This window comes from Haemaphysalis longicornis, unplaced genomic scaffold, assembly GCF_048455015.1.
Source record: "Haemaphysalis longicornis isolate Haplotype H1 unplaced genomic scaffold, Haemaphysalis longicornis Haplotype H1 scaffold_3, whole genome shotgun sequence".
Classification (NCBI taxonomy): Eukaryota; Metazoa; Arthropoda; class Arachnida; order Ixodida; family Ixodidae; genus Haemaphysalis; species Haemaphysalis longicornis.
In genome coordinates, this window is record NW_027526335.1 from 20,713,950 (window position 1) to 20,730,915 (window position 16,966).

A 16,966-nucleotide genomic window follows, 5' to 3' on the forward strand; every position below is an offset into this window, starting at 1 on the left:
GTTTGAGAATTTTTTTTAGCTGGTAGTGAGCAAGATTTTTTTTTTCTCTGTTTCGAAGCTGTACGCGCAGTGAATGTGATGTAATGAATGATGAGTACCAGAAAAAATCATGCACCCCTCCGTCTAACGGCGACGATGGTCGAACGCTAAGCTTCCTCGTGATGGATTCTTTGGTTGGCCAATCCCACAGTGCGAGTATGTGTTACTCTGGAGGTTCACACCACTTTTTTAATTCTATAAAAGTGGTGCGTACCTTTAAAATAGCACAAACTTTTGGGGCTAGCAATAGGACTTTATTCGCAGGCCCCAATGAAGTATTCCCAATCCAATCCAATCGGGCGTGCACTGCGTAAGCCTAACATTTAGGTTTGGGGTGTACGGCGCGAATTGGTACCTGCTGCTTGGTGCTCCCTCCGACCATGTAGAAATGGAGCAATCGGATAGACGCTGGCTTCATAACGCTAGGAACCAACGTTCGATTCCAGCCACGGGAAGCGTGTTTTTTTTTTCTTTCACTTCACCCACGATTATTCATCATCATCGTCAGAGAAAGTTGGCTTTCCTGGAGGGCGTTTTGGCGCACAGCGACATCAGTGAGGACACTAAACTTCGCTTTATAATGCACTCTCACGCCTCTCCGTGGCTGGAGGCCGTCGATCGATGGCCCACGTACCCACGCACTTAATGTAAAGGACCTGCGCGTCCTCGGAGGACATCGGCGAATGACCCGTACGCTCATCAGTCGTATTGACAAACTGCCCAGCTCTATGTTAAAGAAAGGTGTACCCACTTATTCCTACACGCTTACCGTAAGAATAAGGCAAGCAAATAGGAAACAACGCAAGGAATTCATTTGTTAAGGAATTATATTCTGATGAAGAACTGTACGCAGTCATACGCGTTTCACGCTGTCATCAAACATGTCATTAGCGAATGTGGACAGAAGCAACAAGTTTTAGGTAATGAAAGGCAGCGTTCCACGAATTCTTTTCGTTTTCTTGCAACCAAAAACAGTACATTCACAAAAAACGAAATAATAAAATGAATTCCGAACTTGGTGCTGATATACGGGTGATATCAATTTTATAAATCATTAGCATACGAAGCGACGTATGTGGAGCCTGTTTCACAAACGCTGCTCATCTATATAAACGCTGCTCATCTATAAATCTATAAATCTGCTCATCTATATTTTACCAACGCTGCTCATCTATAAACGAATCGCCAAACCGTTCGCTATTCTATTCCCTCGTCTGCCAACATGCGAAAAACCCCGCCGCGCCGACACCTCCTCAAAATCAATGCCACAGCCACCTGCCAAGCGCGGGGCGTTTGAATTCGAAATTTCGCCTCCGCGAGAAAACAAGGTCACGCCGCATGTTATGCAGGGAAAAGGGCCGCTTACCGTCCACGCCGAGCTCGCTGCGAGTTGCATAACTCGACGTGTCTGCGCGCACGTCGATAGAGAATAGAGGCCGCAGCACACAGGGGAGATCTCTGCTCCGTCTAGTTTTATAAGGTACCGCGCGCCTCGCCGCGATCGCCGGTATTAATATACGCGGCGCGCGCCTCTATACGGCACGCTACCGCAGCGCTTCCATCCATCCTCGCGGCCTGAATCCCGGCGCAGCGAAGCCTAGGGGAAAAAAAAAAAGAGAAGAAACAAAAAAGTAACACGGCGAGATTGAATCCCGGAGCAGGCGTTGATCGGCCACTGGCCTCGGCTGTCAGTCCACGGCGATGAGACCGCAAGAATAACGAGAACAGGCAACAAACGCGAAAAAAGGGTGACCTAACGGATTCATGGCGCGTCGACATGTGACGCAATAAAAGCAGAAATGAAAACAAAAAGTGCCGGTGACGGCGGAGCTCCGGTTATGCGGCGCTATTATAGCGTGCGTGTTTGTGTGTCAATAGACTTCGAATCACACGCGGGCAGGCGACAGGGGGCCACGAAGAGGGAACGATAAAGAGAGAAAAAAATAGCCCTAATCTGGAAGAGGAGGTGACGAGGTAATAGGACTGACCTTGCGTGTACGCGCGTCTGTATAAATAGAGCGTCGCAGGTCGACCTCTGGATCACGGCCGACGTCTGGTCGAGCCGAGGTTACGTCCGGGCGCGCCGCCTGACTCCCCCGAGTGACATTTACGATATGTGGAACAAAGAGAGTGAGAAGAAGTAAACGTACAATTAACGATCCGTCAAGTTCGGTCGCGCGGTCTAACTAGCCTGTAAACCACGCGTCTCCGACGTAATGGGCATTTTCTTTTCGTGTATATCTGCGCCCAGTCCTTGCCCCTTCTGCCTGGGACGGACAAGGACTCCCGTGATAGCGGCGAGGTCAGCTATATATGTACGCGCTTGTCAACGGAGGAGCGGCGCCTCTGTCGTGTCCCGTAGGGTGCGACTGGTGGTGTCCACCGCGGCTGCGTTAGAACGTGTAGCGCGCGTCCGTGATCTATTGGCCGCGTCAGCTTTTACGGATAAGGCAGCGGCGCTTCCGCGACTGGGGAATGAGAGGAGATGTAACGCCCATCAAACGGCCGGCGTCTTTCTAAAAGAAGGGATGTTCACGGCACGCTTGAGAACAGTTGTCAAGCTTATTTTAGGGGGAAGCATCTTAAGACCCCCTTTTGTCCGTGACTTGTCCCTTGGCGTCCATGTAAGCAGTGTTGCGCATGCGCGAGGAGCATTGGATTGGATTGGATTGGATTACATTGGATTGGATTGACATAGATTGGATTTGGATTGGATTGCATTGGATTGAAATGGATTGGATTGGATTGTATCGGATTGTATGCGTTTCCGCAAATTTGGTCCAGCGAACGATTGGCCGATTGCACGTCGGGCTGGTTTGAGTAAGTGAAAAAAATACACCCGCATTCTTTTTTTTTTTCCGTAAAAAAAAAAACTATATTCTAGAGCTATGTGTCTTTAAGCTTGGGGATTGCTCGAATTTCTAAGTAAACTTAAATAAAGCCGTCCAGCAGGCCCGGGGTGCGCTCGAAACCAGGCGACCCGGCAACGGGGTGCGTTGGCGTTGTGCAGAGTAACAGCAAACCCTAGGTCGACGCCAGGCCCGCGTCGCGGCGAGTACAAACCGTCATTTTGCAGGCAACAATAAAGTTATACCTAACCAAAGGAAGAAAGAAAAAAATGTAAATGAAAGGAAGGAATGTATACCCTACACGTCAGAAAGACGGAAATGAAAAGAGGAGGAGAAACAAGAGAGAGAGAGAGGGAGAGAGAAGGGGAAGGTATGGACAGAGCGTAAATGGGTGTGCATGTTTATGCATATTAGTAAGCGGTGAAGTAATTGTTCCAGTAAGGTGGAAGCCCGCACATGAAACGTTTTGCACATAACACAGCGTCGACACTCGGAGAGTTTTTGTCGGATAATAGGTTAAATTTGATGAGCACTCACACTGTCTCTTTTGTATCATACAGATCCTATCCAACGTCATCTCCGATGCACACTTACCCATCGACAAAGAGCACCAATTGCACGAGTTCATTAGTCTATACGAGCTTTCGAGTTTAGTGTTCAGCGTTGCCCGCCCGGCAGGGCGGGCACACTTAGTATTTCCGAAGCCCGTGCTTTTTGACAACGAAGTTGTTATAGTTCGTTTTATAGCGTGAGCAATAGACGAGGCATGTGGGAAAAAAATATGTGCCGTCGATCCGCGGACACAGAGCGACAGAATAACAAAGACGGCAGAGCGCGTGCGGAGAGGAGGCCATCAAACCGAGCCCTGAGCCGGCGGCGGCACTTGCTGCGGTGGCGCTTCGTTCGCACCGCTCGTTATACCTGACGCGCCGATCGTCCGGCTTCTCAACGCGTCTCTTCACCGCTTGTGCGCATTGGACAATGGAGTGCGACTCAAGTTCAGGGCCTAGTAGGCGGCAAGAGATGGTGAAATGGGAATGACGGCGATGAAACGCCGATACTGGGGTTCAACACAAAGAGCACCCGCCACGGTGGCTCAGTGGCTAAGGTGTTGCGCTGCTGAGCACGAGGTCGTGGGTTCGATTCCCGACCGCGGCGGCCGCTTTTCTGATGGAAGCGAAAAGCAAAAACGCCCGTGTTTACGAGATTTCGGCGCACGGTAAAGATCCCCAGGTGGTAAAAATTATTCCTGAGCCCTCCACTACGGCGCGCCTCATCGCCTGCGTCGCGTCGGCGCGTTAAACCCTACAATCAATCAATCAATCAATCAATCAATCAATCAATCAATCAATCAATCAATCAATCAATCAATCAATCAATCAATCAATCAATCAATCAATCAATCAATCAATCAAACCCGCCGCGGTGGCTCAGTGGCTAAGGCGTTGCGCTGCTGAGCACGATTCGGGGTTCAATTCCCGGCCGCGGCGGCCGCTTTTCCGATGGAAGCGAAAAGCAAAAACGCCCGTGTGCACGAGATTTCGGCGCACGTTAAAGATCCCCAGGTGGTCAAAATTAATCCGGAGCCCTCCACTACGGCGCGCCTCATCGCCTGCGTTGCGTCGGCGCGTTAAACCCTACAATCAATCAATCAATCAATCAATCAATCAATCAATCAATCAATCAATCAATCAATCAATCAATCAATCAATGAATGAATGAATCAATCAATCAATCAATCAATCAATCAATCAATCAATCAATCAATCAATCAATCAATCAATCAATCAATCAATCAATCAAAACAATCTCAAGGCATCACTGCCGCTGCTAAAACGAGCTAACGGGACCGCTCAGGCAATTAGGATGCAGAGCACGCTGAGCGAGGGCGTGTGAGAAACGTCGCCTTGCGGACTTCTATGGCTGGGGCGATGCCTGCGCATCTGGCCGAGCCTCAAATTCGCGAAAGAGAGGTGTAAAATGCCCACCAATCAATCTTCCATGAAATGTTTTTACGCTGAAGCTGCTGGTGGTTCGTTTTTAATGAGCCCGTAGCAACGCAGCTCATTCGCTTTCTGTTCGGGCCTTTCTGCTAACTTTCTTAAATAAAGTAGCCTTCACTGAGCGTGTACCTCTCGGAATTAAAAAAAAGGAAGAAAGAAGAAAGAAGGGTGTGCGTTACGTGCGCGATCAACTTGGCGTCACAATCCGGGGGCCGCTTATTTCCGCGCCCCGATGACGTCGGCTTCCTTACAAAGCCTCACAATGTGCGCGCTTCCCGTATCAAAATTATTTCAGCCTCCTCTCGCGCGGTGCAAAAGTTATATTTGGCCCCTTTGCGTGCTTGATCGCCATTTTTTAACGACCTGTCGCCTTCACCGCTTTTCTGGTCCTCGTCTTTTTTTTTCGATATCCCGGCCGTCTAAGCTTCGTTCCTTCACCGGGGGCTTATTCCGCGCTTCCATTTGCACAAGACTAAAATCGAAGCCTCCCAATCTTGGCCGGGGCTCAGGCCTCTCCGCCGATGTCTTGTTAGAATTAGCTCGCCCACATGTGCGAATAATTTGCGAGTGGGCCGTTTGTTTGGCTTGCCATGGCTTTAGCGCTTTCTTTTTTACATTTGCGTCTTTTTTTTTTTAACGTGAGGTGTCGGTCCGTGCAGTCAATTGGAACTTGGCTCGGAGCTCGTTTGGCACATCCATGTGCTTATAGGAAAACACTTAAACTTCCGTATTCACGCGCGAATCTTTAAGTACTGCCGTAGACGTTTGTGTTCCGTTCGTCAGAACGCAACATCATGCTCTTTTTTATTGAAGTTATTATTTTTCATTTTTGCCACAAAGGAGTAGGTTTTTCTTGTCCAGTATTCCCGGTAGAAATTAGAAGAAAAAAAAATGTGTATAATGAAGCGAGATCCCTTTGGCCTTAAGGGGGCTGATCGGTCTTTGGTGCCGAAAAACAGATAAAAAATAATTTTCTGGAAAAAGGCATTTGCGGCATCGACATCCATTTTTCGATCAGTGTGCAAATTTTCTCATCATAAGACAGCATATGTTATTGTAAAAAGCATTTTAAAGTGCACTCTACAGCTCAGTTCGCGAAAGAATTCGATGGTGAAACGGCGCTTTTCTTGCAACGCCAAGCTAGCATTTTACCCTTGGATATCTTGGCACCCAGAGCAGATAAAACTATTTTTTTTCTTGCTATGCTTTTTGCTTGTTTTTTTGTTATGTGCGGAGAATACAATGTTGGAAACAAGTTTTTCAAATGCAGGCTTTGGAAAATTATTGTGTTCAATTCACACTACCTCTGTGCCATTTCTCGCACAGCACGGAAGGTGTGAAGTTCACTGTGTTGTAAAAGGACCCAAAATAGCTAAACTAGAAAAAAAAAAAAATCTGCCAACGTCGTATTCTTTAGTAATTTTTCTGCCTAGCTACGGGGTAATCACCGTTCTGTATGGTGCGGTTATTTTGTAATTGTGAGCCAAAATATTGGCAATAATTCACTAATTATTCAAAAAATAATCAACTCGCAAAAAATCTAATTGCAGATCTAAAATCAGCACAAAAAAAAAACTCCGTAATGCTGTGCAGTTTCATTAAAATTTGTTGGTAAATAAAAAAATAGCTCTAAGACCAGTATTCTCCCTTAATAAGGTTATAAGTGTGATTTCTGTGGTCGCGCAAACACTGTGGATGCGCATTTACATATCCGCCTAGTTTCTCCCATACACGAGTGATAACATGGTACACTCGTTCTTTTAATTACTCATGCTTTTTTCCGTCCCCCCCCCCCCCTTCTTTTCACGAAGGCAGTATAGCGGAACGCATGATGTGCTGCAAGATCTCGTTGTTCGTAACAAACTTTTGCTTATGTGCAGGCCAATCTTGAATTCGGCGCCTCTCGCGTTACTCCGCTTAGCATACTAGCAGGAAATCCCCCCCCCCCTCCTTTTTTTTTGTGGGGCTGATGTTCTTCTCTTTGGACTGGCTGAGTGCGCGGAAATTAATACGTCAGAGGAGTTTAAGAATAAGTATCGCTGTTGGAATTAAAACTGACGTTACGCGAGGCGTCAAACAGTAAACAATACATCATCTGTTCTTTCATATTTTATTTTTTTCGCGTTAACTCCCTTTTAGTGAGAAAACAAAATTTCCAGTTAAAATAATCGAGTAATTGAAAGACGACATGAGTGCTTTGGTGAGTCTGCGCATCGAATAACAAGTCAAGTGTATACGGTGTTTTTTAATAGAGTCCTATGATTCGTTACGCAGGCTATGACTTAGGCGGTGCACATGATACAACATCACGTCATAACGTCCTCTACTCTTTCCTTAAGCCACTGCATTTCCTTTTTCCCTCGTCCTACCCACTGGGAAATAGACAGACGGTACATGGCTCCGCGTCGCCTTTGACACACTCGCCGACTTTAACGCGGAGCGGCCATCTAAATATGTATTAAAATTTCGAACTGTTCTGACAGTTTCTTTCACTGTTCTTTCATGGTACGCTGTCGTGGTAAGCCGTTCCTGGGCGAATTTTAGAAATGGGTTCCTGCAGAGAACCTTACCCATAGAGCTGACGTTTCGCTGACGGCGCCGGAGTTCCGACAGGAAGCATTCATATTCTAAGCATATTGGTGCGGCCGCATTTGCATCGGACCGTCCTTTTTCCCTGTCTCAGAAAACTCTGGAGGAAACGCACTACACGCCAGGAGTGCGCAAACATGCAGTTATGAATCAGGACGTCAATTGGCGCCGGCGGTAAGCAAACGCTGCACGGTCGGCACTCGCGACCGATCGAGCGGACGGAAGGTTCCAGTGACGCCGAAGGATGTCTCGTGCCACTCCCACTCGCGACAGCGGCCGTAGATCGGAATTTCTTCGGTTCGCGTATGCGCATACGTACGTAGTACTTCGGAATGCTCGGCTGACGCGGTGTTATAGAACAGACTGCATAAACCAACAGCACGGCAGAGCGGCGGCGGCGTCGGCTCAAATCGGCGCTGGTATGCGACGAATACGGGGGCGTGCAGTGCATAGTGGATCCACGCATGGACTCTGCTTGCTGCTGCTGAGGCGACGGATTAGCATAAACGGAATCCAGCCCGTCTGGGACCACTTGGCTTCCGAGGTCCCGACGGAGAGCAGGGACATGTCACGCTGGCAAGGACGCGCGGATTTGTTTTTTATGTCCGCAATTCGTTCTTCTTTCCCCATTTTTCTTTACGTTATGGAACTTGTAGTATGCATCGAGCTCGAGCTAACAATTAAGTGGTGGTATGTTCGTTCTAGCGTCACTTTAGAAAGTAAAATAACCTATTTACTACATCTAGACGGGCGCCGCGCGCTACTCATGCACGATTATGTTTGTGCGATTACATTTATAAGCACAGGTTTGTGGCTTCACAGGTTTGTGCAGCTTCAACCTGCGTGAATCATTGGGAAGCAAGAAATAGGCAAGCTGATGGTTTTACCACGCTCGTTCTGTCCTTCCACAAGAAAAAGAGGAAGGAACGATGAAAGCGCGAAGCTTCCTGTGCCGGGCGGAAAAGGGTCCAAGGCAAGGAGAGGGTTTTTCTCCTTTTTCCTCCCCTTCAGCGATGGCATTGTCAGCGGAGAATCGAAAACAGCCGACTAACGACCGCGATTTGCCTGTGGAGCCCGCTCGTCAAGCGGACCATTTGCGGCGCTATGGTCACGACTTCTCGGATTGCGGGCTGCAGCGCATAGCGGCGGCGCTTTCATGCAGGAAGTCGTCGTGCAGTGCGAAACACGCGTGTTGCTGCAACCGTGAAGTTTCCGCACAATGCCCGCCGGATGGAAACAGGGCGTCTTCAAGTTGCCGTGAAAGCGTGTAGTTGTAAGTTATTTTAGAGCTAGCGGTAATAGTCGCATGAAATAGGAATACGTTGCACCTTACTTGCCGGCGTAGTCTTTAAAATTTGAAACGAGTTTAACGACTGAAGGTTACAAGTTCACGCCGTCAAACATTAAATTGTGGAACCTGCGTTGCAAGTTTTTGAGGACGAGCGTTTTTCGCTTTGCTGCTACTGACGCGCGATGTTCCTTAAGGGAACGGATATATATATTGTAGCGAGAATAATGGGCCCATGATACCATCAGGGTATGAGCCGTGCGCAGGCATCAGCCATGTGGACAAATAGTCCAATCTACCCCTGAGGGTATGCACCCACGCCGGTGTCAGCGGAAGAAGGAGCACCGCGGAAGGCGATTTTGTGCGTGAGATCGGCCACCGTCTGGACGCTCCAATCTACGCTCGTCTCTCCTCTAGCCTGTAAATAAATCGCCTGAACCATCTACGTTATCCTCGACAATATATATATATATATATATATATATATATATATATATATATATATATATATATATATATATATATATAATATAGCTACAAAACAAGGTAGAAGTGGGCAGTGGTGAACTGCACCATGAAAGTCCGACTGAAGATGGCTGTCTCAATGTTGAATAGTGCCGCGGACCATGTATGAGTTTGTTTGTTTATTTATTGTTTGTTTTTACTGCCCGGCTACGCCCGGCCCTGTTATCTGTGTCAAGCGAAGGGCGTCTTGCATTCTTTATTTTTATGCCGCACGGGCTATCTCATTCAGATAAGCAGACTTTTTCGTCTTAAAGTCACACGCCCAGAATAATCTTATCTGATCTACAATGTTCTGGATGTAAATCGACGGTTCCAGAAACACTCGCGCCGAAAGATAAAAGCCTGCAGAGCAGACGCCACGGCATTCCGATCGTTGACGCTCACCCGCACACGTCACTTTGTTGACTACTGCTTCGCCGCCTGTGTATTCTTTGAGTTTTTAGGGGAGCACAAGTTCGCTCCAATAAACGTGTTTTCCTTCAAGACAACTGCGTCGTCTCTGGCTTCGTGACAATAGCCTGATGTTCGCTCTCGCCGTCATGGCCGCTCATCAAAGCACCGCTTCATCTACCATGGTTCATGCCTTTCATCCTGTCGCCACATAACAGTATTAAGCAAAACTCTGAGGATGCTTAAGCATTTATTACGAGTTGTGAACGCGAAATATTTAATCTACCACCCCAATAATAATGGATCCTTACCAAGTCTTGCCGTTCCACCAGATTACAGATGGTGAATCAGAGGCAGCGATACTGGAAGGGTCACTCTCTGGGAGGAAATAATACTTAATAAGGATCTCAGAATTGCAGGGCGTCACATTTTCGGGGTTTTTACTTTGCTTGTGGGCTTCGGTAGGCCGGTTTTAGTATTTAATAGTCACACCAACTTCTTGCCGCGCTACATAATAACAATCAGGTTCTCCGCACACAAACAGTACATAAACACCTATTCAAGCCCACATTCCACACTCGAAGCTCTGAGAACCGATGCCAAAGAAAATGAGCCGGCGTAGAGGAGGCTGAGTGATAAATGGCGGTAACAGCACAATCACAGGGGGACGACAAAGAGGAATCGCCTCTCTTGCCTTCATGTAGAATAAAGCCCAGCCGCGCACTGACCTCAATGTCGCACGCCTGAGGCGGCCCATTATGCACACAGACACACATAGAGAGCTCAACTGACGACGGTTGGCGCGCGTTTTAGCGGACACCGAGAGAAAAAAAGGCAGCGCATGAGTGACGACGCACAGTGGAGCAGCGCCGACAGGGAGTCGGCGTTGACGCTACGCTGCCCTTCCATCACCATCAGTCGCGCCCCCCGGCGATCACATCGCGTACGAAACACACGTGAATCTCAACTCGGTCGCACTCCACAGGTGCGCTCGCCTTCGCCGCTCTGTGCAGCGCTCTAAATGCATAGCAAAGTCAATGATGCCTCGGAGAGAAGCGCTTACTCGGGCCGTCATCGCCACCGGCTGTCGGCTTTTAGGGGACTCCTTCTTCCCCGAGTCGGGCTCGGAATAGCAACGCGGTGCCTCTCGCTTATCCATCAGGAGGAGAAAAGTAACAAGCGCTCGCGCACGAGATGCGCACCGCGGGATGACATGATGGGTGGGAGGAGACAGGTCGGCCGCGCGATGCGCCGCTCCCACGGCGCGCGTTGTTATAATCCAGACGCGCGCGTATACGTATACCGAAACTCTGTTTATTCATCAGGGGAGAGGCGCGAGAGGTCGCAATGGAAGATGCTGCGGCCATCAGGGGTAGACGTACGATCACCGCCGCGGTTATATTTAGCGGGCACCCGTAAACTTTGTGTTTACGCAACCCGATCGTCCCGGCCTGTGACAAGAGGTGGGACGCTGTCTCCGCTGCAGAACGAGTGGGTGAGCGATGGAAGCGGACGGCGCACTGCGCATGCGCGCCGTGTTTACGCTATATCCTCCTCTAATATCCCCCCCCCCCCCCCAAACTTTTTTTTTCGGTGTCTCTCAGCACGAATCAGAATGATGGCAGAAACAAGCGATCGCCGCGGAGTTCGGAGGCTATAAATAAACCGAGCCGACGGAAAAAGTACCAGCCCCCGTCTTTCAAGTTCATCGTGCTTTGCCTGCTTCGGTTATAAGGAAGCTGCGGTCCGTTGTTGGATCAGACTGTACTTGAAAGCGCCGAATCTATGATTATGAGAGCAGAAACAAGGGAGAAGACAGCGTGCTTGGTTTCTGAGATATGTACTATATAGACAGCTGTCAAGTTTTGCTTCGTCGAGAACGATAAAGAAGACCGTTGCAAATGCAGCAGTGCTTTAGAGACACTAACGTACGTCCCGATATGACCTCAAGGATACGTGATATCACTTGTCATTTGAAGACAAGGTCAATGTACAGGCCTTGCCAAGTCGCCGGCTTGCGACCGGCATTATAAATTCTGCATTTTCAACCACTTTGACGGGCCGGTCTTTTTATTTTTTTTTTGATGCAGTACAAAATATTTTGAAACACGTCCCCGCTAATTACTTGTGGATAACTACTGTCCCATCCATGGGCGCCTGTGGAACGGAGTCAGCGGTGAGGAGCAAGTAATACCTACTACGCGAAACAAGCCCGCAGACAACCTATATATCGAACTATAATGATGGCACAACTAAAAGCCAGCGGGCTTTTGGTCGCCCTTGACAGCTATCACTTCATATAAAAAAAAATGTAACCATGCAAGGCGATGTAATATGATTCCCCGCAAGGCGTATTTTCCAAATTAAGGATCTCATGCTGTGTTGACTGATTTCATCAGGGCGTCCTCTTTCATAGATCATTCATCCCATGTGGAGCCAGTCTTTGCTCGAAGCACACAATTAAAACGCACGACAATTTTATTGAACCTGGTAAAGGTATGGTAACAAGCAATGCGCAGGAAACGCGGGCGCAAGGAAGCCATGCAAGTCAATCTATCTTGCCTAATTCCTCCTTTAAGTACTCCAATTTATGACTTCGGTTTACTGCGCAACGCAAACGATGAAACGCCCAAGAGCCTGAACCTGTTTTGCGACGCGCTGTTTAACCGAACATTGATGAGGAAGCCCTTATGAGCCCGATGACGACTGCTGATGACGACTGCTGATGACGACTGCTGGCGCATTAGCTATAGGCGCCGTGCTGTACGGCCTCATTAAGGGGCGTGCGTGCATAATTTTACGGGACGCTTGCAATTGCCCGGCGGGAAGCCCGAGGAGAATGACAATAGGTGCTACCTGTTGCTCCGCCTGCGCCATGTTGCGTTTGCTCTTCTGCCAGTGTGTCTTTCGTGTGACCCATTTGTTCCTGTTTCCGATTAATGCTCAGACTTAATCTCTCTCTCTCTCTCTCTCTCTCTCTCTCTCTCTCTCTCTCTCTCTCTCTCTCTCTCTCTCTCTGATGCCAGTTGAGAACTTCAAAACAGAAAGCTTTGTAGAATATATACAAAAAAAGAATAATTAATTAATTAATTAATTTACAAATACTGCTGTCTCACAGTTAGAGGCATTGTAGCAGTGGATCCGTAACAGTGAATGCACACTAAACTAACAGAACGCATGGTTTGGCAGTTAATTAAAAAATCAATTGTTAAGCAACTTCCGCAGAGAAGCATCCGGGTTATCCCATAATTAAACTGTGAAAGGAAAAATTGAAAACTTAAAACAATCTGTTTACTTTTACTTCCAGCGAATAATTGTGGAGAAGGCCCGCGGTAATTTGACCACTCGGCAGCTCACCTCAAAATGTCCGCGCGCTATGTTCTGACTCACTTGGGCCGATTCAGTGGCTGTGGCGGCAGCAATTGGTTTTTAGCTCCGTCTGCATAAACATTTTGTGAGTTTTAAGCCTGCTGACACGAAATGATCGCTACCCTCCTCTCTCCCAAGGAAAAAAAATTGTCACCGCCCCGCTCTGCCAAAATGCACGTCCAGCAAAGCTGTTGTAAACCGCTACAAATTGGAATGGAGGGAGGTATGAAATGTTTCTCGTCGTCTCGGCGGGCTTGTCGCTTGCGCTCGGCTAGTGTCACTAGATAAGAGTACGCAGTATCGGTACTCTTTTCTCCGAGTGTTCTGTGCCGCCGCCATGATGATTGGTCATGCAGTTCGCATTATGTGACATTTGTTTACACTGCGACGGTTCATGGGCACCGCCATTTTGTTGTTTATGCGTTTGAGTCGGTCAGCTCTGGTAGGCTTAGCTTGTCCTCCATGCTCTGCGGCTGCGCGTGACTGACGTCGTTCCGAAAGCGAAACTACCCTGGCGCTATTGTACAATGACTCCGCAAAAGAAAGGGAAGCACGGCGTCGTGCGCCTTGCCTAAAACGAAGGTTGTAAAAGCGATCATTGACTGTATGAGTGCGACGACAATATGACGTCACCGCGGTTTCATAAAAACGCGATTTGGTTGACCTGATAGCTCGCGCGGCAGTTTCGCGAGCCTTCGCTCCGCTTGAAACAAGTTGTCCGAGCAAGCACTCAGGTATATTGAAAACGAACAATGTATGTCACGTCTACAAGGCCGGATTTCGTCAAGGCTCTGCGCGCACAGACTTGCCGTGTTCTCATTTTTGTTTTGCCACCGTCAAGGCCGGAGGCTTCACTTCTGAAAAATGGCGAAAGAGAAAAGTAGAAAGAACGCAGCATACATCGTAACAATAACAACAACAACAAAAAAAAAAACGGAATGTTATTGTGTCGGTGACTTTTCCCCAGAGCAAAACATTCACTACAGCCTGTGAGGTAGTGGGTCAAGATCGCCACCTGGCGATCTTCAACGACACTTGGGGCAAGCACCGCACCCGCTGCATTTATCGCGTTTGATCGAACATACGCGGCGCACCCGAAGAGGGCCCTTCTAGCTTTCTCCTCGGAGCTCGGATATGTTTAGGCAGCATCAACAAACGTGTTCAAGGCAGGCATCGTCCCAAATAGTGCGAGAGAGCCCCTCCCTGGCGCCATATTGAACGACGCAAAGCGCGGCTCCATCAAAGGGTTCGCTCGCGGCTGGTGCCGTTGTTTGTCACGTTTTCTCTAGAGGTCTGGAAACGCACCAGAATCGAGCTCAGCTAAGAGGCGCGGAAAGCACAGCTTTGTGATTGCAAAAGTCGAGGCCGCAGCAGCTGCTTCCTGCAGGGACGACCCAAGTAAGCTTATTCGGTTTTTGCGGTGCAATCAAAGAAGGTGGTTAATGCTCGAAAGCTTAGCTAAAAGTAAGTAAACTTCCGCGGTTAATCTTGGATGGCCGGGGCTAACGTCATAAATGCGAACCGGTTGTTGAAAACAGAATGAAAAAGTTTGCGAAATGTCGAGGGGGTTATATTTAACAGAGTTTAAAACGATCACTACTTAAACTGAACAGCCGGCCAATAGGTTACGTGCATTGTGGTTTTGGAAAATGCTTACGGGCGAATGCCAAACGCCGTTGACTTTTTCCCCCAGGGATATGGCACTCGTGCCACACGAAAAATATAGACTAGGACCAGGTATCCCAGTGACTGCACCCCCCATTCATGCTCGTATAGGTGGTATTCATTTGAAAGTTTAGCTGTCAATTTCTTCGCCTGGCAACACTGGAAATGGCCACTGACATGACCGATGCGCCATGGACATGGCGCGGCTTGTGCCCCTGCGCCCGCACGCATAAGAAAAAAAAACGGCTTGCGTCGCCTGCTCCGTTTCAACCCGATTCTCAACGGTGGTGATTCTCAACAGAGATGTTATTAATCGCACTCACATTGGACTCGAGGCATTACTTTGCGTTCGGTGGGGTAGAGTTTACAACGTCCAACAAAAATCATGGGCTCAGCACGGACAACTACCCCCATCCCGCGGAGCCCGATGTAACCAGTAACGGCGCACTCACATGGTTGCCTGCATGCGTGCCTCGACAGTGAATACAAGCTATACTGTATACTATTTGCCGGACACCCCCCGCCAGCGGTATACGCTTAGCTTTGGAATTTCCAACTTTAAAGCGGAATCGAATTGCCATGTAGACTCCAGGAAATCCTCCTCCCCAAATGTTAAAATTTGAGGACGAGGGTTTCCCCACGTTCTTCGTTGTGGCAATATACGGTTGCCATGTCGTGACGAACGAACGTACGCAGTAAAGGGGCTACAGTTCTCGCTCAGAAGAAGGCAATACATTATTGTCTACAGTAACACTTTTTCCTAGCCCTAAAAGACACGCGGCACGCGGTGCTCACCTTCTTCCAGAACTTCCAGCGCAGCGCTGCCAAAGATGACCCGAGTGTGGTGGCCGATCGCCGGAGGGTGCGGTGCGCTCTCGGCTGCCGTGCACTGTCGTCCGACAAGCCACCGACGCTGCCGGCGGCCGGTCCAGCTATTATGTAGTGCTCGCCACGGCACTGACATCCGTGCAGGACGCACTGTCTGTCCCGAAAGTACGCGGGAACCCGCAGGCACGGAGACACGTGCAGCACTTCGACGCTGCACCGTCCACCTCCGTGAGGCGCGTTTGCGGCCGGGTGGCAGGACACAGCGAACCACATCGTTTCCCCTCGTCTCGTCCCGCCGAATGCAACTCTTGCGTCAAGTGCGGTGGACAGGCGGAGCACGTAAGGCCTTTCACAATGTGTGCAGGATATATGGCAGCCACGGTGTCGATACGCTCCGGTTACCTTTCACGTGGTGCCACCACACGTTGCTGGAGTTGCCGACACCCGGTGTCTCTCTAGGTAGACCTTATACTGTGCTTCGGTGCAGATGTGTTCTCACGCCGGTGCACAAAGCGCCGCATCAACGTACCCGTTTGTGACTTTCAATTGTTAATTGTGGACGAGAAAGACGGCCATGCGAAAATTAGTGCGTTCGGCTGACGCATGTTTCGCTATGCAAGATAAACTCTCAAGCTTGGGAAATGAACCAGCGCAAAGCGGTCATTGGGAGCGACGGTGTATTAAGTTCTTCGCCTGACCGGCAGAGGTTCGCAACAATTGCTCGTATTGATTCCGTGGAATGGTGTGTCATCCGAGCGATGGAATACCGCCTGCATGCTCCCGCTTTCCAATGTGGCTAATTTATCACAATGATAAATCATTTACAGCCGGCTTGAATTATACATTCTCCTTAGTCATCACTTTCTAATTATTTTGACTGTCAACAGGTTCGGAATTGGCACGTTCTTGTCACCACCTAACTTCCCTATTGTTTGACAGCGATTTTCACTGCCCTACGAAATTATATGCGCAGCGCGATTGAGGATATTATACCCATATTTCAGGTTTAAGATGCACTGCGTAACGACGGCGGCGCCTTCGCTGTTGAAGGTGACTCGCCGGCAGCGGGTCGTTTGTAAAAAGAAGCGGTAGTGAGAAAAAAATGGGGGGGAGGTTTTATTGACGGCGAGCTTGGTACCGTCGCGAATACCCGCCCTCAGTATCCATAAGCAGGCGACCGCACAGATGACACATTGTCTGCGCACGGCTTGGGTGGAGTTTTGGGTCAACCACGAACGGTTTTACAAAACATGAGCAGAAAATTGGGCGAAGGCCCTCTCGCGGGATCGGTAAAAGGTGGCTGCACAGCTCCCAAAAGATGTGAAACGGAGCGCGTGTTACATGGAAGACGTTGGGAAGGACACTGAATGGAACCGGTGGGACGTCGCGGCGCTACATGCGTGACAGCGGCGGTTGACGCG

General features: G+C 48.9%; 1 protein-coding gene across 4 annotated transcripts in view; it reads right to left on the reverse strand.

The window, feature by feature from the left end:
- Nucleotides 1-16,966, reverse strand: part of LOC144174100 (dual specificity tyrosine-phosphorylation-regulated kinase 4-like) — a 148,639-nt gene that overhangs the window by 62,644 nt on the left and 69,029 nt on the right. Inside the window, exon 1 of one of the 4 annotated variants that reach the window (XM_077702549.1) lies at nt 15,513-16,542. The exons of 2 other annotated variants lie outside the window; for them this stretch is intronic. In XM_077702549.1, the coding sequence (XP_077558675.1) occupies nt 15,513-15,818 (306 nt within the window). In that variant the 5' untranslated portion in view covers nt 15,819-16,542. Of the gene's footprint in view, nt 1-1,405; nt 1,451-15,512; nt 16,543-16,966 lie in introns of those variants that run through there. One more of the 4 variants, XM_077702552.1, reaches the window with a different exon arrangement.